A 22,520-nucleotide genomic window follows, 5' to 3' on the forward strand; every position below is an offset into this window, starting at 1 on the left:
AAAAGTAAACTAATTTTTGAGGACGAATTGTGAATCAAGAAGTGTATTGGGTTGCTCACTAACAAGAAATGGTTAAAATAAATATGAATGGTGGCTTTGGTACATAGCCTTAAACACAAAACTACTCCACCTCAATAAAGCACATAAATGAAAGTTGAGGTTTGAGCTTTCATTGTATTTGGCTATTTGCAATACCGGGGAAACCAAGGTGTTATAAGTATATACATGGACAAATTGTCATAAATACCAGTTTAGTCAAATTTTGATATGTCTTGAATTTTTTATGGTCGGTCAAAAAAACCATGAAATTTGGATTTGTTTTCAATTATCTCATCGAAAAAAATATGGTCGCATACTTGTAATATACTGATAATATTTTTCAACCTAACAATGTCAATTTTATGAATGTACGACTCCATTTAACTCCTTCACAGTGCCACTTAGGTATGATTTCTTAGCTGTCATATCAGATACTACAATATAACCTATTTTTCGTCATCGAAAATTGAGAACAAATCCCAATTTCGTAGTTTTTCGACTGGTTTTTATAACATAAGAACTTGACCAAATTTTATTAGTTGTTTTGGCAATTTGCCCAATATAGATATTATATACTAAACTCAGCTCAATAACTAACTAATGACTATACAAATGTATGAATTTAGCTAGGGGTGGTTAATATAATTAATATTGCTATTTAAATTAGAAATGAAAAGGGAGTAAGTATTTTAGGGGGCACATGGGCTTTAATGCGCAGTTGAAGTGAGGGTAGGGTGAATGAACGTGACAAGTAGGTCCCCAAACCCCAAATACATTCCTCTACTCATTTCAATAAAATTAAACAAAACCAAAGTAGTACTATTTTATATCTCATCCAACCTTGCCATGTTACAACTTGTCCCTACACTCATTGCTTTGCTATTATATATCCACATTCATCCTTCATCCAATTCTACTATCAAATTGTCCTCGTCCTCATCCTCGTCCTCATCCTCATCCTCGTCCTCGTTATTCAGTATAATGTGTTCCTACAAGGCTAAATTGGTCTCCAACACGAACGGCGCCGTCCGCGCCCCTCTCTTGGAGAGGCGCAACAACGCCGACGCGGCGGGCTTGTTTCTCCGTAGCAAGACGACGGATGACGAACCGAAGCCCGGCCCGAGCCCGAGCCTGAGCCCGAGGCTGAAATTGCTTAACAAGTCGAAGAGCTTCAGCTATAGTGTGGTGGAGTATGAGGCGGGGAGCATCGCCGCCGCGAGAAGGGAGGAGGTTGCTAGCTTTCACGAGCGGAGGAGGATGCGCATCGCTCATTATGGCCGGACCGCCGCGGCCAAGCCGTCTAAGGCGGCGCCGCCTACTCCTCCTCAGGCTAGTCATGTTAGTGAGAAGAGATGCACTTTCATAACCCCTAATTCAGGTATTATATTCTTTAATTTAATTAATTAATTTTATCTTAAACACATTAATTAATTATGGTTTAATTAATGACTTGGTTAAATTTGTGCAGACCCTATTTATGTGGCCTACCATGATGAAGAATGGGGGGTGCCTGTTCATAATGATGAGTAAGTCACCATTCTCTTACTAACATATGTATGTGTGTATGTATAAGAAAATAAATGAATATAAAAGATAAAATACATATTTTAATGACACACGCCGTTTTGATGATCCATAAAATATGACATTTTGTACCTGGATAGGACAATTGAGAAAAAATTGAAATTCGTATTTTAATATTTTAATTTCAAAGCTATGGAACAGACCAGAAATTGATCAAACTTCGTAATCCGGATGGAGGTGGGGTCGTGTGGGTTGGCTAAGCCGGCTCACAAGTACTGGAAAATTCTAGTAAATTAACACTTTTGAGCTTGGTGAACCCCGCGTCCAGCAGTTTTGACCCCACTAATTTCGTTTCTTATATGTATGTATGTATGTATGTATGAATGAACAGGGATGGGCCAACGAGTACAAAATAATTCTATTAAATTCACATTTTCGAACTGGTGCCAACCCCACATCTGGCAGCTTTGCCCTACTACGAGTTTCATTTCCTGGATTCAAAATTGGTCGATGTTGTGGGTGCAGGAAGTTGTTCGAGTTGTTGGTATTGACCGGGGCCCAAGTCGGATCGGACTGGACGGCGGTGTTGAAGAAAAGACAAGATTTCAGGGATGCATTCTCAGGATTTGATGTGGAAGTTGTTTCAAAGTATTCGGAGAAGAAGATGATTGCCATTAGTTCTCAATATTGTATACAGCTGAGCCACGTGAGAGGAGCTGTTGACAATGCTAAAAGGATACTCCAGGTAATTGATTCATTTGTTACATTGATTAATTAATTAATTAAAAATTAGATCCGCTCGATTTGTTTGGCCGCGAATCAATGCGTGGTCCGGCCTCATTTGGAAAACATACGGTCGAATAATTGAACCGTCATGAACCGGAAAAACCATTTGGTTCGACCGTGAACCGGTCGATGGTTAAGCATAATTAGTTGAACACAGTGATTTTTTTTATCTTTAGTTTTGTCAATTTTATCAAGTAATAAAGCACAAACTACAAAATAATCCATACACTAATAAAATTAGGAGGTTGTGTGTAAGTTAATTAATTATTATGAATATTAATGAAGAGTCGTGCAGATATGGGACGAAGTGGGATCAGTAGACAAGTATCTATGGGGATTCGTGAATGAGAAGGCAATCGCCACAGCGTACAAGGTGAGCAACAAGATCCCGGTTAAGACGTCGAAGTCGGAGACAATAAGCAAGGACATGGTGAGGAGGGGGTTCCGGCAGGTGGGCCCCACCGTCATACACTCGTTCATGCAAGCCGCCGGCCTCACCAACGACCACTTGCTCACTTGTCCAAGGCACTCCCAAATTCTTCATCTCCATTCATTACACCAAAATTAATCAAATTACGTACATACCAATACTAACATCTCTATACCATATATAATACCTAATTAAATTTTGAATTATTGTGCTCTATATATCATGATTGGTGCTATATATATTACCAAAAGATACATCCAATTGAAAGAAAAAAAGGTGAGGCGCCATGTGCTGTGGGGTAACATATTAGTAGTAGTTATCTTTTTTAATTTGATCACCTTTTTATGTATTTTCCCTTTCTCTACTCACGTGGCTTGCCAATGTGATGACCTAATTCTATGGTATTTCTATAGTTTGTAATATCCATGGCTTGTTTTTTTTTTTTAATTTATTTCAAGAATTGTTTGGGTGTAGATTTGATGTGCTAATATTAATGATTCCTTTTATACACTTCTTGGTTCACAAAAGAGAATAGGGGATACAAGATATATCATTAGGTTGAATTATCAGAAAAAAAAATTATGAAATTTTATCGAAATCTGATTTATTTCTTTATTTTAACCAAATTTGATCAAAATAATGAGGTTTTCAACCAAACTAGATGTTATGATGTTTTCAACCAAACGGCATCGTTTAATATATCAGTAATGACAAGTTGACAACGTTTAACTCATTAACAATAATGTTCACGTATAATTTTTCAACTGTCATATAAGACACCGAAAAAGTTACTATGGAAATTGCAAACAAATACTTCCTCCAGCCCATCTCAAGTGATTGACTGCTTTTCGACACGTGTTTGGGAAAAATGATAATAAATAGTTAAAGTGTGGAGAAAGTAAAGCAAGTAAGAGAATAATGTAGATACGAATAGGGATGTCAATGTAGCCCGTAACCCGTGGGTTGGCCCGAATAGCCCGCCAAATCTATAGGGTTAGAGCTGGAAATTTCTAGCCCGATAAAATTTCTATTATTCTATTTTTTTAATTCCTAATTCGACACTTCATTGATTAATTTTATAATATAGATAACTAAAAAATAACTTTCAATTTTATATTAAATATATAAATTATATATTAAAATTTTATTAATATAATAATTGATAAATAAATTAAAAACTTCAAATTCACTAAAAATATTTAAGTTTCTAAAAAAATGCATTAAAATTCCATGAAATATCTCAAATATTAGTATTTAAGTTATCATTGTAATTCTCTCAAAGTCTAATGGAACTATCATTATTTTATAATAAATTTTGAATTATACTAACTATTAAGTACTATAATTAATATATATATATATATATAGGGTTGTCTTATATACAAAACAATCCTAAAGTGTATAACCTAGAACTATATTTCATCCATTGGATGAGGAAAAAAGGACGACCAAGATCAAAATTCATAACCATCCCACAAATATAAGACATGATCAAAACTACCGAATTATAAACTACCAAGTTTATATTTAACTAATATTAATGGCAAATCAACACGACTGGATTAAAAGATCCAACGGCTTCCATTTGGCCTTGGTTCTACATTTAAGAATGGATATATAACTAACAAGGAGATATTGTGGTCCGGCCCAATTGTTACTACTTATACTTGGAAGCCCACAGTTTAGAAAATACAGTTCACTTAACAGTCGGCCCAAATTCAGTTTAATTTTGAATTAGCATTTTGTTGATATGTAAAAACTGTTAGGCGGCCCAATTGTTATTACTTACTTATAGGAGTACTGATATTAGCATTTTATTTAAAGTGAAAATGGAAAATAATTAAATTTGAATGGAACTGGCAGAAACCTTGCTTTCAAGTTTACATTGTTCTAAAAATACTATCCAAATTAAATACGGTATATTTTTTCAATTTTGGGCTACACTCTGCAACGATAAATAAAGTCTCAATATATGTAGGCCAAGTACATCTGGTTAACTAAATTAATTGATTTATTTAATATGTAATGACTGACTAAAATAGTTAATTCATAATTAGCAAATAAGACTTTTTATGTTAGCATAAATTTTGTTATGAGTATATGAAGTTCACATAACAAAATTTATACTAACATAAAAAGTCTTATTTGCTAAAAGTCTTGTTTGCTAATTATGAATGAACTATTTTAGTTATAATGATGTAAACGTTAAGAAAGCACATCAAGTGTTTATTCAACAATAGTACTAGTACTTTTTTCTGAAATCTTCAATCATAGAGATATATTTAATGATTGTTTATAATGTCACTTTATGATGACACGTTTATAAAGATATAGATAATAATCATTTAATTAAATTATAAATTTATTTAAAATATGATCCCTCCTATAAAGTTTGAAAATAAAAAAAAATTTGAAATTACAAAATTTTAATTTTTTGCAATTGTATCATCTGTATATAAAATAATGTCTCAGATTATATTCAAAACAATGTTGTTTGGTTGCAATAAGTATTTTTCTTTTTTTTCTTATTTTAATGGAACAATGTCATTTAGAGTATGATCACCAAAATATATCGCTTTATATACGGATAAAATCATGAGACAATTGAAAAATATCGAAACTTTCAGAATTTAATATTCTGATTTTAAACTTTGTCAAACTGACCAAAATTTAACCAAATTTTATAATCAAAATACTGAGTATCCCTCAAATGAATTAACAAACTTGAACAATATCATTGTTTCCATGCACTTATCATAATACCAATACCAAAGATCTCGAGTTTGAGTTTATCGTGACACTACCTTTAAATTACTATTACCTCCGTCCCAAGGTAGTTAAGTTGCATTCCTTTTAATTTATTCCAAGATAGTTTAATCATTTTCTTTTTTTAGCAAAAACTTTATCCTCCATCATACTCTATCTTCTCTCCATCTCTCTTACTTTATGAGTTTATTCTCTTTTTTACTTTACTATGTCCACTTAACATTTAACTCATCAATTTTTTAAATCTCGTGCTTAAAAGAAATGTCTCAAAACTATTTTGAATGGGGTGGAGGGAGTATTAATTTATCAATAAAGATGAATTGGAAATGCTTTACAAGCAATACTTTGACTATTCAATATCTTGTAAACTATCGATGTTCGAATATAGAAAACATATTAACAACAATAAATATCACGATCAGAATTGAATAATTCTTGAAAATGTACACGTGGAAGAGTTAGTTTGGTAAATAGGAAAGAAAAAGAAAGGAAATGTGATTGGGGTTGAGCGAGACGGTGCAGGTGCAGCCACGTGGCATGCTAGAATGGACCAACCAACTGCCCACGTGCCCACAAAAACACGCGTCATTAATCATATTGTATCTACCAGCCTCTTTTTCTTCAAATTTTAATCATATGTACTTTCATTCTTATATAATACTTCCTCCGTCCCACGATAAATGATCAACTTTTCATTTTGAATTGTTCCATCACAAGTAATCAATTTTCTTTCTTAGTTAAAAAAAACTAACTTTCTTTTACTTTATTTCATCTCTCTTACTTTATTCTCTCTTTCTTACTTTATTACTATCTTTTTATCTCTCTTACTTTTTTCTTTCTCATACTTTAACTCAATATATATCATTTTCTCAAAATCTTGTGCCCAAAAGAAATCCATCGCTTATGGTGGGACGGAGGGAGTATTATTATCAAGAGAATCATCAATTTTAGTTAAATATTAGCTGTAAATATTTATGAATTTCAATTTTTTTAAAATTTCCCACCAAATATAAATTGGGTGAGATCATATCTGATGTGACATTTGAAAATCTACATGGAAACTAAAAATTTTACTCCATTCATCCCGCACTACTCGCACATTTCCTTTTGGGCACGGAGATTAAGGAATGAGTGATAGACAAAGTCAACAATTACAGCTGTAGGTATAAATTGTTACTAAAAATGGAAAGAGTGCAAATAACTTGGGACGCCCAAAAAGGAAATAAGTGCAAGTAGTGCGGGACGGAGGGAGTATTATTTTTCTCAGAAAATTTAGCAAATAACCTAGTCACATCATTAATTTGAAACATGTGTACGTCAAATCAGCAACACAATACAAATATAAAACCCGTTATTTTGTCAAACGAAAATTAAGAAAGATGCTAAGGTCAATAGTTTTTGCTGTCTGATTTTTTAAGCTGTGGTACAATTTAACAAAAAATTATGATATTTCCGAAAATTTACCTGATAGTAGGATTTGAGCATGCCCTATATTCAAGCCAAAATAGGTGATTATGTTTATATATAAGAAAATACGAACAATCGAATGTGCAAATACATGGGTGGAATGTATCAATGATCAAATAACTCTGTTTAATCAATGCTAGTATTAACTATACCAAGAAGATTAATCAAAGCACTAAAACCATTAGCCATCTAAACAAAGGGTTTGCATGGCCTAATTAATTGACCAAACCATACCTAATTTGGATGTCGGTTTAAATTGGAAACAAAGACAAATTCTTGTATGGTTCTTGGCTTGGATGTTAGTTTGAAAAAACATTTTTTTGATGACCTTTCAATTTCTCCAGTAATTGACGGTTCTAGTCTCCTTCCTATCATTATTAATTTTGTCACCTTCAATTTTGGTAGGTTATATTTAAATGGACAGTGAATCGATAGGAATTATACTAAGTAAATATGTCTTTAGGGACGGAGGAAATAATTTAAATATGGAACGAATATTTTAGTGTCAAAAAATAAGATCAAATTTTACCAAAATCATATAATCAGTCTACACAATTGTCATTGTCATAAAAATAAAAGGAAAGAAATTGACCATAGTTAATTATCCGGTTTTGCTATTTTCATCTTAGTTTCTTCAATTTTTATTACTACGAGTTATTTGCATATAAATAAATTTAAAAAATGATATTTTTTACTGTTATTTACCCGAGCTTTGTATTGTTTAGTTTAAATACATAAATTTTAACCTGGGGGGGGGGGCTTTTATCAAAAATTATATTTCTCTAAATTGATGATGACATGTTCCGTCGATGTGGGTAAAAATGATTATCAAAACGCCATCGTTTTTAATATAATAAAATGTACTCGTCCGTCCCGGCTAAGATGATGCATTTCCTGGTCGGCACGAGATTTTAGGAGTTATTGGTTAAAGTATTTAATTGGAGAGAAAAAAGATTGGTGTAATTATTAAAATAAAGAGAGAAAGAAAGATGAATATTTTAATAGAGTGAGAAAAAGTAGTTGAGTGTATTAATTGGAGATAAAAAAGTTTCCAAAAAAAAGGAAATGCGTCATCTTAGTTGGGTCAAACTAAAAAGGAAAACATGTCATCTTAAGCGAGACGGGTGAAGTAACTTCCTATAAATATGCAAGATTTTTTTAAATTTTGCCATAAATTTTTTAGATTTTCTAATCTCTTTTGCTCATAATACTATATGTCTCTCATGAATCATTTAAGGACGTCACTCTATTTTAAATACAAGTATGGACTTTACAAACGCATTTTTTCTAGTATAAGTATTATTGATTTAATAACCCTTTAATTATTAATCATTTTTAAGAAGTAACATCTTCATTAATGAGCATAATTAAGAGCATATTCAAAGACGAGTGTGGGGCAGGGGCTTAGCTTTCCGAGGACAAAAGCAAAAACTTTTGCATAAAATAATTAAAAGATTTTGTAATTGCTATCAAACAGCATCTCCTTTTCCTTACTTACTTGACAACTAATTACCATAAAGGCATAAATTAACTCCCTAATTGCAATCTTTTAATTTCATAAATATCCTTTTTTTATTAGGAATCTCATTAGCCAGCGCAGAATAAAACCGCCCCAAAAAAGGAAAAGCAGAAGAAAGAAGAGATCGAAGAAAGAAACCCACTGCCATTGTTGAAGATGGCGGCTAAAGATGACCGGAAAATGTTCGTCGGAATAGCGTGGAGTTGCGCCGCCGAATTGAAACTCTTCCTCACCGCCCTCCTCTTTCTTTGCACCTTCGCCACCCTCCTCCAACTCCTCCCTTCCCGCTTTTTCCTCTCCCCCTCCGACCTCCGCCGCTGCCTCTCCTCCCCCACCGCCGCCGCCGGAGTTCCCAATCCCACCGCCCCACATAATGAAAACAACATCTCCGCCGCCGGCGTCGTGACACGGGCTTTCAACCCGTACGGCTCCGCCGCGTATAGTTACATCGTGATGTCGGCCTACCGCGGCGGCCCGAGCACGTTCGCTGTCGTTGGCCTCTCGTCGAAGCCGCTCCAGGTTTACGGGAACCCCACCTACGAGTGCAGGTGGGAGTCCCGTAATGCCACCACCGCCACGGTGTCGGCGGCAGGATACAAGATCCTCCCAGACTGGGGCTACGGCCGTGTATACACCGTGGTGGTGGTGAACTGCACCTTCCCCCGCGGGGACAGGGAAGGCGGCCGGCTCCTCCTCCGCTCTGGGAATGACACATTCCCAGCCCTGGAGGAGGAGCCTGGGGCGCAATCTCCCACTGCGGAGCCGCAGTACGATTACTTGTACTGCGGATCGCCGTTGTACGGCGATCTGAGCCCGCAGAGGGTTCGGGAGTGGCTGGCGTATCACGTGCGACTCTTCGGGGAGAAGTCGCATTTTGTGATGTACGACGCTGGCGGCGTCCACGACCGGCTCAGGGCGGTGCTGTCGCCGTGGATCGAGAAGGGATTCGTGACGCTGCACGACGTCCGGGAGCAAGAGAAGTTCGATGGCTACTATCACAATCAGTTCCTTATCGTCAACGATTGCCTCCATCGCTATCGATTTTCGACGAAATGGATGTTCTTCTTCGATGTAGACGAATTCGTGTTCGTCCCGAAGAAAACGAACATTGGCGCGGTCATGGAATCGCTCTCCGAGTACACTCAGATCACGATGGTGCAGATGCCCATGTCCGGCTCCCTCTGCCTATCCGACGACGCTCCGCAGCGTTCGCGGTACTGCACTGAACGTATAAAGTAACTGCATTCTGTTATGCACTGTTAATGAATGGTTTTTGTTTTGTTCTGTTGTGGTGTAGGAAATGGGGATTTGAGAAGCTAGTGTACAAGGATGTGATGAGAGGTAAAAGGAGGGACCGGAAGTACGCGGTGCAGCCGCGGAACGTGTTCGCGACTGGGGTTCATATGACACAGAACATGGTTGGGAAGACGACGCACAATACGTACGACCGCATCGGCTACTTCCACTATCACGGGACCATCGCGCAGCGAAGGGAGCCGTGCGCCCGGTTTCTGAACGAGTCGCAAATCACGGTAGATGGGGTTCCTTATGCTATGGACAAGACACTGCGTGAGGTGGCCGGAGCTGTCAAGAGATTCGAACTCGAAACCATCGGCCCTGTGTTGCAGGGAACGCGCCAATGACCAACTAATGCATTTTTGTTTTTATATTTTCATATAAAGCATAGATAACAGCAAACACTCATGTAACTAAGTAAGACAACAAAGGGGTATAGTTATTAGTAACATTGTACGTTATTCTTTTATTTAATTATGGAGTATTACATTTGCAAAAAAGTAATTGGTGGTGTTCATTAGATGCATGATATCTACAACGAAAAATCATCACACTTTAGGGGGAAAAAAAGAACAAAATTATCGAAATGGAAGAGAGCTCTTGGTATAATATGCGAAAGGATTAGAGAATTAAGCACTCTGTGCTTCTAAGAAGGCAGTGAAATCATCCCTTTGCTTGCGGAGGCGAGGCGAAGAAGACGAAGAAAAGCGAACATGGCGTGAATCGTCCGATTTCCCGAGTTTGGCAACCGCTTTCCGGTTCCCATCGAACAGAAACCCGATGGTGACCGGGGATTCCACGTCATTGACACTGGCGCATCGCATCAGCTCCAACGGGAGATCGAAGAAGAGATTGGAAGCAGCAGCATCATCTCCATTGCCGTCTGGGGAGTTTATGATGGCCGACAATCTCCATGACCCGCATTCGAATTTTTCGAGAGAGACTCTTTGGGATACTACGTCCGCCTGCTCGTGCACGTGCTCGCCCGCCACCTTCCGCATGGCAGCTTTCCCCTTGCCTAAACCTGGGAGGAACAAGCAAGTCCCGCATTTGAATTTGTCTTCTCCCTTGCCCTTGGCCTTGACTTCACCCTCGCCGCCGCCTCCTCCCCCTTCTGCTTTCATCTCACCACGGTGCCATAGGTCCAGGTCCATGGACGGCTGGGAGGCCCTTCCCTCTCCGCACGACTTGCTCCTCTGCATCCGCAGCCGCTCAAGATTGCCGAGCGCCACGGACTGCTGTCGTGCCAGGGGCGACTGCTGGTTCTTGCGCTTCTTCTTCTGCTTCGACTCGCGTGGCGAGTTGGGGAGACTGCAGCTTACGAATTTCCCACTCGCAGCTGGTGGCAGGAAGCGATGAACTAGTACAGACGTCGCCTCTGTTTTCGCCTGCATTGAAATCGGATCCACTAAAATCTGCCTCTCCTTCTCCAAAGTGATATTGCGAGCCAAGGCTGTTTTTTGAATCATACTCATCTTTTCTTACTTTGGCCTAAGATTTGCCCTCTACTTATATCATCAAGAATCAAACGTGGATACCACAAAGATTTGCTTATGATCATCACGTCTCTCTCTCTCTCTCTCTCTCTCTCAACACTTGCATATATACAATTGTTTATAAGCTCTATACGTGCAAGTCATAACACAGGTTTTAGACAACAAAAGAACAACCTTTGACCCTAACATATTTTATTCAGGTTTCTACCTTAAACATTGGTTTATTTTAGAACCATTTTCCCATCCTTTATCACAGGAACCACTACCTAATAATACCATATTATATTCATAAAAAGCATCAAATAGTGAAAATCTATATTTCATTACTTTGACAGAGTAAACCATTATAGTGCACAGATCAGGTAATATTACTAGTATTTACTGGAGAGAGTTATAAAACAAAATCAGCACAACGGAAATACCGATGATGACTGGAAATGCTGTGATCAAGTACAGAGCTCCGTATCCCTGCAATAAAATAAGTTGACGATCATTAATTCAGACCAGGGCAAAACAACACAAGTTTCCCTTATTAACAGGGAGCTGCAGTTGAAAATTTTGAGTGATTTAACACGTTATACATTTAGGTTGGTAATGACGTTCTCAGGGACAGCAACTGTGCAGACCTAAAACTAGTAAAAGTTGGAGTTAAACTTGAACATTATCCGATTCTCTATCACTAAAAGTAACTTGAAGTTAAGGGTGGAAGCCAGAATATGATAAGTGTTCTGTGTCGAGGACGTAATCTGATATGATAACCAAACTGAATCACTGTGCTTTGCTGGTTAAAATATTTAGCCAGCAGATTTTAGAGAAATACAGTTGGATGCATGTCCGGAATGTAAAAAATGTGATGCATGAATACAGACATTAAAAATTTGTGTACAGTATCAAACTTGACGATAAAAAGCTGAAGTTTTGGTATATAGAGGAACAAGAAACCAACCACAGCAGGGGGCACTTCCACATCATCTATCTCGGCATCCTCAATCTCAGCAGCTGAATCCCAATCCATGTTCAGCATCTTTGCAGCCTCTACTGGATTGATACCTGTGTCTGTAAATTTTGCATACAAGGATTTGCCAGGCGGTTTCTTCTTTTGCACTTCGACCTATCAAAATATCAGAAAAGTTGAACACTTGTAAATCACATCCGCTGTCAAAATTAACTCACCCGTATCTTTTTTCAGTTCCATGTAGTCATCATTGATAGGCCATATATTTACTCATAATCAAGGGCTAAATCTGGAGCAATATCCAGGAGTAGGATGACTTAGATAGCCGTTGCCTCAGCCTAACCACATCTTTAGCCCAAAAAATGAGAAAATATGCAGGTTACCACTAAATTAGGCCACAGTAACTAAAGAGGAGTTGTGGTTTGAAAATGTAATACTGCAAGATACCTCTAAATTTGGCCACTGAAGCATTTCCTCTGCTAACATTTGCAATGCAAGACGATTTTCAGGTATTTTTCCTTCATTCACCTGAAGAAAAAGTTCATCCACGTCAAACATACAAATACGAATACGAAACACAGTTGGACAGGCTTCCAAGTTGCAAAGGGGTCAATTTTCAGTTATACTATAAAAGATGAACTTAGTAGCCAGCCAAAATATGCCATATTCTATAAAACAGTATTCTCTTCTACCCAATAATTTCAAAACTGAAATCTTCTATACCTAGCCATGGAAATGCATATATTCGATGCAATCACACAAGACATAAAATGATATCTCAATTCACAAAGCAGCAATAACGAATGTTGTGTTGGTTATATGATGCTGCATTTCAAACACTACCTTATTCGAAGCAAATCATATCCTTTCACCGAGCAACAGAGCTCGAAAATGCTAATTAGATCGAGTGTGATCAAAGCACTAGTAATATGCTAATCAGATCGACTGTGATCGAGCTTGAAATAATCAGGATGAGCTTTTTCAGATGAGAATTTGGCTACTGCAACACTAAACATGAGATGGAGAGAGCGTTACTTGTACTAAAGCATCAGCAAGTTCGTCACGCGTAGGCGCGTTCTCATCATCAATGCCGAGAAGACGCCTGCGCTCAACGTCTCTAGGATCTTCAATCAGCACAGTCAATTTCACCTGCAGAAATCAAGCAAATCGTCGGCTGCAGCTAGCGCCGAGCACAAAAGTGAGAAGAATTGGCGCAATTGCAGACCTCATTGAAGAGCATGTCTCTGTTTTTCTTGAGAAGCTCCAAAACCTAATTTGAAGGAGCTGATCGATTAGTAAAATTGATGAGGATAATATGAAGACGAAATTGGGGAATTTCGTAGGAAGACGAAGGAGAAGTAGTAACTGTCTTGATTTGAGAAACATATTGAAGAGCCTGGGGATCTACGTCATCATTTTCCAGTTGTCGTTCGGCGGCGGAAGTGGAGGTGGAGGTGGAGGCGGAGTCCTGGCTGCTGGTTTTTACCAAGAGAGTAGCACCTGAGATTCTACGGACAATTGTTATTTTCGTAGTCGACAGCGGGAAGGGGCGGTGGCGATGGTAGAACCATGACGGCGGCGCCGCCTGTAACGCGGCGGAGGTTATATTCATCGTTGCAGCGGTATTCACTCAATCGTAAACTAGTGGCCTTAGTTAGTTGAGCGCACACGGCCCATCCCGCCATCCTGATAGTAAATAATTTTATATTTATTCCTTAATAATAATAATAATAATAATAATAATAATAATAATAATAATAATAATAATAATAATATTAATATAATGGTGGTTAATGATGAAATGGCTTTTCATAATTTGTTAATTTTATTCTAAATACTAGTGTACTATGCAGTTTGGTTATATTTCGACGTGTCTAGTAATTTAAAAAATAATCGAAATACTATAAGAGCATCCACAATAGCGCCTAACGCACCACCTAGCCGAGCGCCGGCGCTAGGCGGTGCGCTAGGCGAACTATTGCAGCCGCCTAGCCGATTTCGCGGAAAAAAACCGCCTAGCGCTCGGCGGTTCCGCGGCGCTAGGCGATCCGCTAGGCGCTATTGCAGCGTCCGGATCGCCTAGCGCACCGCCTAGCGCGAATTTAAGAGCATCCAATGGAGCGGATGTCCCGGCGGACTTCCCAAAAACACCTCATGCCACCTCATAAGGACATCCCACTGCACAATGGCGGACATCCACAAAAAAAATTTTACAAATTCATAAATATGCAATTTACGGAATTAAAATTTCGACACGAATACGGGGAAAACGCAACGATTTTATTTAAATAGTAAAAACCATACATAATTATTTAAACAAAAAAATTACATAGTTAAAAAAAATAAAAATACAACCCAAAGCTTTGACAAACGCAGCCCCCGTCTCACTCCTCGTCGTCCCTATGGCTAATCCCGACGTCACTCCCGGGCAGGGGTGGCATCCCCAAATCGCGCCTTATATCGTCGATGACATCCTTCAGCATCAACTTGTATAAGGGGTCAGTCGCATCCCGTTACTTTTCCATGGTGTCTGGCAGGCTCTGTCATGCTCCATTTATCTTCAAAAGAAATGAAAGTAGAGAGAGAAACTCGTTAAAACAAGTAGTGCGAATGAAATGAAGTTCAACGAGCCATATATATAGAGTTTTTTTTTAAATAAATAAAAATTGGGATGTCCGTCGTGGCACCGCAATGGCGGACGTCCCGACGAACGTCGCCGGAAGGCCGCGGATACCTCACATCCACGGCGAACGTCCGCATCCGCCCCCCTCACCTAATGGCGGATGTCCCGCGCGGACTTCCGGCAAGCCGGTCCGACGTCCGGTAGAAAGTCCGTCATTGCGGATGCTCTAAGATTGGATAGATTAGGTGACAACTAAAATTATTTAAGATTAGATAGATTGGGTGTTAAATTAAAACTAACATCGTACTACTATTGAGGACCCTTAAATTTAACTTTTAAGAATAAATTCAATCTTAGTCTGCTATGTTGCAGACTTGTTTGCTTATGTATCACAGATTGTTTGATTATCTCTAATTTCGTATTGCATAATGCTTAGAACCATATACTCCCTCCGTTTCTTCATAGTTGATGCGAAACTTTTCGGTACGGAGTTTTAGAAATGAATGTTGGGTGTGTTAAATAAATAGATAAAAAAAGTAAGAGGGATGAAAAAGTAGAGAGAATAAAGTATAAGTGAATAAAGTAGAGAGAATAAAGTAAGAGAGAGTAAAATAAGAGAGAAAAAAAAGTTACCATATATGAAAATGACTCAACTATGAAGAAACTTCTTGAAATGGAAAAATGACTCAACTATAAAGGAACGGAGCGAGTACTAAATTATTTGTCTATATATCACAGATTGTTTGCATATGCATACCTAGATTATCATTTTAATTAGAGTGAACTGCACAAAAGGGCCCTAACTTTTCGCTGTGTAATAGGAGGGGCCCCTAACATTTAAAAATCCCACCAAAGGGATCTAACAAAATATGTAATCACAAAACGTGTATATTTTGTCATTTTTCGGACGAAAATGCCCAAATGGGCTGAAGGGCAGTTTAGACTTTTTACGTACTACACCTGCACCCTATACCTGCACATAGTCTGCATGTGCAGGGGCTGTCTTGTCAAACAGAATAGTAATCATAATTCCATTCTCCTATTTTCTTTCTTCTTTCCCTCTCTCTCTGTTTCATTTTCTTCTGCTTTCATATTTCCCTCTCTAACATAATAGGCAATTATATTTTGTTCGGCATCTGGTTCGGCATCTGGAAATTAGGGGTTTGCATCTGGATTTCGCTGAATTTATGGTATCCACAAGGGGTTAGGCGATTTCATCTGGAATTTTATTTTGCAATTGGTGGTTGATATTTTGGTTGTAGGGTTACTGTCGGGCATCTGAAAAACTAATTTGCAATTCTTGGTCGAATTTAATGGTTGTAGGGTTACAGTCGGGGCATGTGGAAAATTTTGCTATTCTTGGTTAAAGTTTACAGTTGGGCGAAAATTTAAGTTTTTGTGCTATGTGCTATCTTTTGGGCGAAATTGAACTCTTGCATTGCTGATTTGAATTTTGTACTGTCGAATTGAATTCAGGTCGTGTTGCAATGTCTTCTTCTTCTCAATCTTTTGGCTCAAGCTTCAATTGGAATTTGCCTCGTCCCGAAATTGTGAAATGTAATCACGATCTTGAGGCTGAGCTTGTGACATCTAGGACGGCTGCTAACCCGGGTAGACGTTACTATCGATGCCCAATATGGAAGGTTAAAACCATGTATTTTGGTCGTTTTTCCATTAATTTTGTTGGCATAAAGATTAATGAGAAGGTATTATGCAGAAAGATGATTGCAAGTTTTTTCGATGGGTTGATGCGTGTCTATCCCCAGGCCAAGACAGTTACTTTCAGAGAGTGAAACTTGAGCGAGACCAATTCGAATCTGAACTTCGAGCCAAATCGGTACTTGAAGGTGTTCTGCACGAGAAATTGCGCATGAAACTGTGGAGTTTGAACCCTTGAAGTTACAACTGGGCATGAAAACTGAAGAGTGTGACGCATTGGCGCTAACAATTGGTAAAACGGCAAAAACTCTCCGACGGTTAAAAATCACAATCTTGTTCTTATGTATTGTAATTTTTCTACTGTTATAACACAGCTATGTCGTGTTCACTCTGTCGTTATCTTCTGATGTTGATTGATTACGCCATGCAAAGCTTTGTTTAATCTATGCCTGAAATCACGAATGAGGTTAGTCAACTATGACTCAAATCACGAACGAGGTTACTCAACTATGACTGAAATCACAAGCCATGTACACAAATGAATACAAACCGACCAAGTACTCTATCAAATTTCCGGCATTTGATTGACCACGTTTTGTCTTCATCTATGCCTGAAATCACGAATGAAGTTACCCAACTATTACTGAAATCACAAACCATGTACAGAAATGAATACAAACCGACCAAGTACTCTTTCAAATGCCTGATGATGATTGTTTTCTCTATGCCTGAAATCACGAATAAAGTTACCCAACTATGACTGAAATCACATACTCAAATGAATACAAACCAACGAAGTCCACTATCAAATTTCGGCATTTGATTGACCACGTTTTGTCTTCATCTATGCCTGAAATCACGAATGAAGTTACCCAACTATGACTGAAATCACATACTATGTAACAAACCGACGAAGTACTCTATCAAATACCACCAAAATATGTCATGATATCATTTCCACCAAAATACCAGAGTAATTTGTTACAAACTAGTTTGTAACATACATAACATACATATCATATCATCACTGCCACCAAAATATAAAAACTCGTAGTTAGCATACACATCATATCAACACTGCCACTTTAAATTGTTCACCTATCCCAACCAAACACAACGTTTTAAGATTAAGTCAGGCCCGTCAATCTTGATCACCGCGGCGGCCGCATCTCTGAGGCTGAGTCCTGGTCCGAGTGCTTGGTCCCGGATTCGAAACATTAGGTTGCATCAATTAATAGTATAGTAAGTATATATGAGAAAGCACAGTGTACAATTAGAGAATATAGTTGTAGATGTTTATTGCATAGTACCTCGTGGCGTCGGCAATTATTTGACGATTCAGGCAAAGTACTCTCATCAATTAATAGTATAGTAAGTATATATGACGAGGACGAGGTTCTACTAAGCTCAAGTGGTGGTGAGCAGCTGCAGCAGGATCTGTTTGACGCCACGTGTCACTTCAATTTTCCGTTTCTGGATTCTGCATTTATAGCTCCACAAAATTTTAACCCTATGGTTATGGATGATGCTCTTGCTTGGGACATTGTTAATTGATTCATTCAAGTTTCCCATTTGTTGTTATGGATATTTAAGGATTTACTTCTTCATTAATCAGCTACATATAATTTTGGAATTTTAAGAGATAAATTTTCTATATTTATTGTGATGACAAATACTTTTACACTATAAAAAAGAATTTTAAGAGTCCACCATTGGCTCGCGACATCTGGGATTTTGCTTTGACTGCAGAGTAGGCTCGGTTTTTTTCGAACAAAGGGCCTATTCGATTCGTTGGATACGAGCTATATATTCTAAATTTTGAGTTTAGAATCGTGAAACAATAATTTTCATGAATTTTATTGCAATGACGTAAGCTTTTGTACGACGATTCACACAAAATATCGAATTATTCAAAAATGTTATACGAATAGAAAAAAAGAAATTTTCCATGTTCGCAGTTGTCTCGCGGCGTCTCACAGTGTACGCATAGACGACAAGGAAATGTGGAAATGTTGGAAAAGGTTCATTCATTCAACTTTTCTTTTAGAAAAGTCTTAAACCCAAATTTGGGGACTAAACTTTTCTACTTACAGATTTTGATAGGTTAAAATGACTATTATATCCTACGGTTAATTTTTTTAGATGGTGATTATCACTTTGAATTCCAAAAATATTTTGATTTTTTGAAAATATTATGTCACGCCTAGCTCATTGCCAACGTGTCAACATTACTCACTTATTATCCAAAGGTCGAAGAATAATTATTATCACTTGTGTTTCTCATCTATATCAACTTTTGTTCTAATAATTTTAACTACCTTCGTTTTCTCATTTTCACGTTGCGTGAAAAAATTATTAGCGTGTGGGTCTTTTAAGAAACAAACACAATTTTATATGGATGTTAAATTATTTATCTGTCCATTAAAATATAGATTTTATAGTGGATGACGGGAATTTTAATATAAAATTAGTAAAATAAAAAAAAATTATAAATAAAATAATGAGAATATTGTAAGTTTAAAATAAAACAATTTAACCGAAGAAATAACTTACCATAAGAGAATATATTGAGTAAATAAATTATACTCCCTTCGTCAGCCATTAGAAGTCCCGTTGACGTTTCTGCACTCGTTTTATAAAAATGATAATAAATAGTTAAAAGGGAGTAATAGTAAAGCAAGAGAGAGAATAATGTAGATAAGAGTCTTCTCTACATTATTCTCTTTCTTACTTTATCATTTTATACTTTAACTATTTATTATCAATTTTACAAAACGAGTGCAGAAAAGTCAACGAGACTCCTAATAGCGAACAGAGGGAGTAACTGTCTATTTCCTTTCATTTTCCTTAAATTGATCGATGCAAATGACTCACCTCCGTCCGCATGAAGACGAATCTGGGGCTCCTCACGTCTCCGTTTCTTCGGCCTACCACGCTGTCTCTTTGACCTCGGCAGCGCCAGTTCCACCGCACCATCAGAAGTAGTCTTGGGCCAATCGTCCACCCATTGATGGGGTAAAGGACATTCTCGTACATCATGATCATTGTTGGAAAATGGATTCGTAATATGAGGTGAAAAGCTGCTCATCTCGGCACATGTGTGCCAACGAGATAAAATTGTCCATCTCATCATCTTCATCATCAGTCGGCGGTCCCTCGTTATGTAGATGGCAGCCGTCCGGGACGTACTCAAATGATGGAATGTATACCTCCTCTTGAGGTTCTACTCCCGGACCATCACGTACTTCCGGAATACCTTGTACTTCGGGTCCAGCTTGCACTTCCGGTCCACCATGCACTTCAGGCCCATCATGCACTACTTGTCCAGCTTGTTCCACATCACGTTCAAGTCCGGACATTAGCAATTCATCCGGAATCTCCTCTATAATGGGAACTTCCGACTGCAATTGACATTGAGGTTCGGCTGAAAAATCCAGGGTCGGGTTGTACACACTATCGTCAACTTGCTGAACATCTTCACTATGAATAGATTGCCCCATCTGATTTAACATAAAATCACAAATGAACACCATACATACAAGCATAAATCACAACTCTATTACAAAGGTGGGCACTAACCTGTGCCACGCTATCAGGGTCTACAATTGCTTCATCTTCATGCTGCCCAATATGACCAAAAGATGAATCACATATGAATACCAAACATAAACAACAAATCACAAACATATTCCACCGTGGTGTACTAACCTCTGCATGGTCTATAACTGCTTCAACCTCAACCTCAGGTTGTTTAACGTGTTCACCATTGCTACCTTGTTCATATCCATCTTCTACCTCAACCTCATCTCCATCTTCGCATTCATGGACATCTCCTTGTCCAATAACTCCATCGACTGCATCATTCTCTTCAACCTCCACCACAACAGCTTCTGCTTGGTCTGCACTACATGATGCAAATGCATCCATCAAATTCTTACGTGTTGCCTCCTCTTCCCTCTTCCATTCGCGACGTTTGTCTTCTAAACTTTTGGTCAAAAACTCTTCAAACTCGACATCCCTAGGGTACCACTCAAGCATCAGTAATGGTGTCGATGGTTTCCTCTGCTCCTCGTGCTGATGTTTCTTCCTTTTCGGTTTACTCTTACTCTTCGGCACAATTGGGTCCGGTTCGTCAAGCTCTTCAATGACCACAGTGGGTTTTTTAAAAGCGCTCACAAATTTTAGAAACTCTTCTGCTTCTTGAGCAAGGCGGCCGCCTCTGTCATCTCCACGAGATAAATGTGAACAAGCTTTGTGCTAGTAGCCGCGACTTTGAGAAAAGGGGCCAGATGTGGATCGTCCGTAATGGGCAGCAATGGACCTCCTATGTCCACGCCCATACAGCCATAACTGTACATTGGATGAACGTAATAGAACTCACAGATGGTTTTCCTATTGTACCCCAACCGCAACACCATTGCGGAAAGATCTAAGAGCTCGAATTGGCGAATCCAGCAATAGTCGAAGAATGTCAATTGCCCCCCAACATACTTCTTCTGTCCATTGATTTCGAAGATTGACCCTCCGAGATGAAAAGCGACGGAAAACATCCCGACATGGTCCCCTGTTAGGGTTTGTATAGAATTAGAAAACTTCCAAATTTAAACCAACAAATTTCACATATAAAGTCCTAATTTCCCAAACGCGACGACATCAAAACAATTTCATAAAACAACCAATTTTCGGAGCCCTAAATCACAATCAAAATCGCTTGCTTGGAATTTTAAATTTGAACTTACTATATTCGTCTTCCGGAACAAAGAAATCCAGCCGAGGATCGCGAATGCTCCACGTTTCTGGGTCTACGTCGATTATCTCCGGTCGAGCCCTTCTACCGTATCTAGGTGATGGTAACGTAGAAGATGGCGTTGGCGGCTTCTTTTTGCCCCTTGAAGAACTACGGGCGGAACTTCGTCTCCGTTTTGGAGGCATTGATGAAAATGGCGTGAAAGGCAGTTGCATTTTCCGAGAATTAGTAGAAAATTGTGGTGAGATAGTGTTATGCCAGACGAAAATGATGAAGTGAAAGTGGATTGGAGGGAAAAATGAAAGAGCAGCAACCGCCTAATTGTTTTGGCGAAATGGCAAAATATTGGAAATTACAATGCAGGTCCGAGCGTGGGAAAATAATAGGGGACAAGACCCATGCTTTGCTGTCACATCAACTTTTCGTCATCCCATCAACACTGCATGCAGCAGTGGCGGACATACAAAAGGGCGATTTTGCCCTTCCAAGCCCTGAGGGTATTATGATCCGAAAAAACACGTTTTGTGATTACATATTTTGTAAGATCCCTTTGGTGTGATTTTTAAATGCTAGGAGTCTCTGTTGTTATACATCAAAAAGTTATGGCCCTTTGGTGCAGTTCACTCTTTTAATTATAGCGATTACACACCGGATAGATTATAATAATACCAAGAAGTAAACCAAAACCATTAGCTAAAACCTCATCCTCGAAATAACAACAACAAAAGCATAAGAGCATCCACAACCGTGCTCTTGCCAGCGGCACGGTTGTGGGCCCGGGCGGTACTATTCATGCCTGCTCTCTGGCAAGAGCACAACACCCACAACTGTGCTCTTCCGCAAGGACGAGCACAATTAATATAAAATTCAATTACACAAAAACATTTCCATAATATTAAAATTCATTTAAAACCCACAATAAATATTACAAATGACAAATAAAATTAAACAGTGCATAATTAAAATCCTAAAAATTAAAAATTACATAATTAAAATCCTAAAAATTAAAAATGACACTACTCGTTGCCGAATTTCGCTCACATGTGGTTGATTAGGTCTTCTTGTAGTTGATTATGGATTCGAGTATCGCGCATTGTGTGTCTTGTCTCGATCCTCTGGCCAACCGTCGTATGCTCGCCTCGGCGTAGGGGAGACCTCGCTGTTGAGCTTCCGGCTTCGTTCTCGTCGTAGAAGCTAGCCGCCCTCGGCCCTT

General features: G+C 38.4%; 4 protein-coding genes across 4 annotated transcripts; 2 read left to right on the forward strand and 2 right to left on the reverse strand.

The window, feature by feature from the left end:
- Positions 1-888: 888 nt before the first annotated feature.
- LOC121775164 (probable GMP synthase [glutamine-hydrolyzing]) lies at positions 889-3,289 on the forward strand. Its single transcript, XM_042172168.1, has 4 exons — positions 889-1,417; positions 1,508-1,565; positions 2,089-2,308; positions 2,645-3,289. The coding sequence occupies exons 1-4, from the start codon at positions 1,021-1,023 to the stop codon at positions 2,915-2,917; spliced, it is 948 nt and encodes a 315-aa protein (XP_042028102.1). The 5' UTR covers positions 889-1,020; the 3' UTR covers positions 2,918-3,289.
- A 5,277-nt stretch (positions 3,290-8,566) lies between these two features.
- Positions 8,567-10,296, forward strand: LOC121775123 (galactan beta-1,4-galactosyltransferase GALS3-like). The gene is made up of 2 exons (XM_042172103.1): positions 8,567-9,745; positions 9,829-10,296. Exons 1-2 carry the CDS (start codon positions 8,688-8,690, stop codon positions 10,172-10,174), a joined length of 1,404 nt encoding a protein of 467 aa, XP_042028037.1. The 5' UTR covers positions 8,567-8,687; the 3' UTR covers positions 10,175-10,296.
- On the reverse strand, positions 10,264-11,167 carry LOC121775125. The gene has a single exon (XM_042172105.1). It carries the CDS (start codon positions 11,027-11,029, stop codon positions 10,457-10,459), a length of 573 nt encoding a protein of 190 aa, XP_042028039.1. The 5' UTR covers positions 11,030-11,167; the 3' UTR covers positions 10,264-10,456.
- On the reverse strand, positions 10,919-13,947 carry LOC121775124 (ycf3-interacting protein 1, chloroplastic-like). The gene is made up of 7 exons (XM_042172104.1): positions 13,645-13,947; positions 13,504-13,548; positions 13,314-13,427; positions 12,726-12,806; positions 12,270-12,434; positions 11,746-11,791; positions 10,919-11,215 (listed from the first exon to the last, which is right to left on the reverse strand). The coding sequence occupies exons 1-7, from the start codon at positions 13,888-13,890 to the stop codon at positions 11,040-11,042; spliced, it is 873 nt and encodes a 290-aa protein (XP_042028038.1). The 5' UTR covers positions 13,891-13,947; the 3' UTR covers positions 10,919-11,039.
- Positions 13,948-22,520: the final 8,573 nt, after the last annotated feature.

This window comes from Salvia splendens, chromosome 17 (genome assembly GCF_004379255.2).
Source record: "Salvia splendens isolate huo1 chromosome 17, SspV2, whole genome shotgun sequence".
Taxonomy (NCBI): Eukaryota; Viridiplantae; Streptophyta; class Magnoliopsida; order Lamiales; family Lamiaceae; genus Salvia; species Salvia splendens.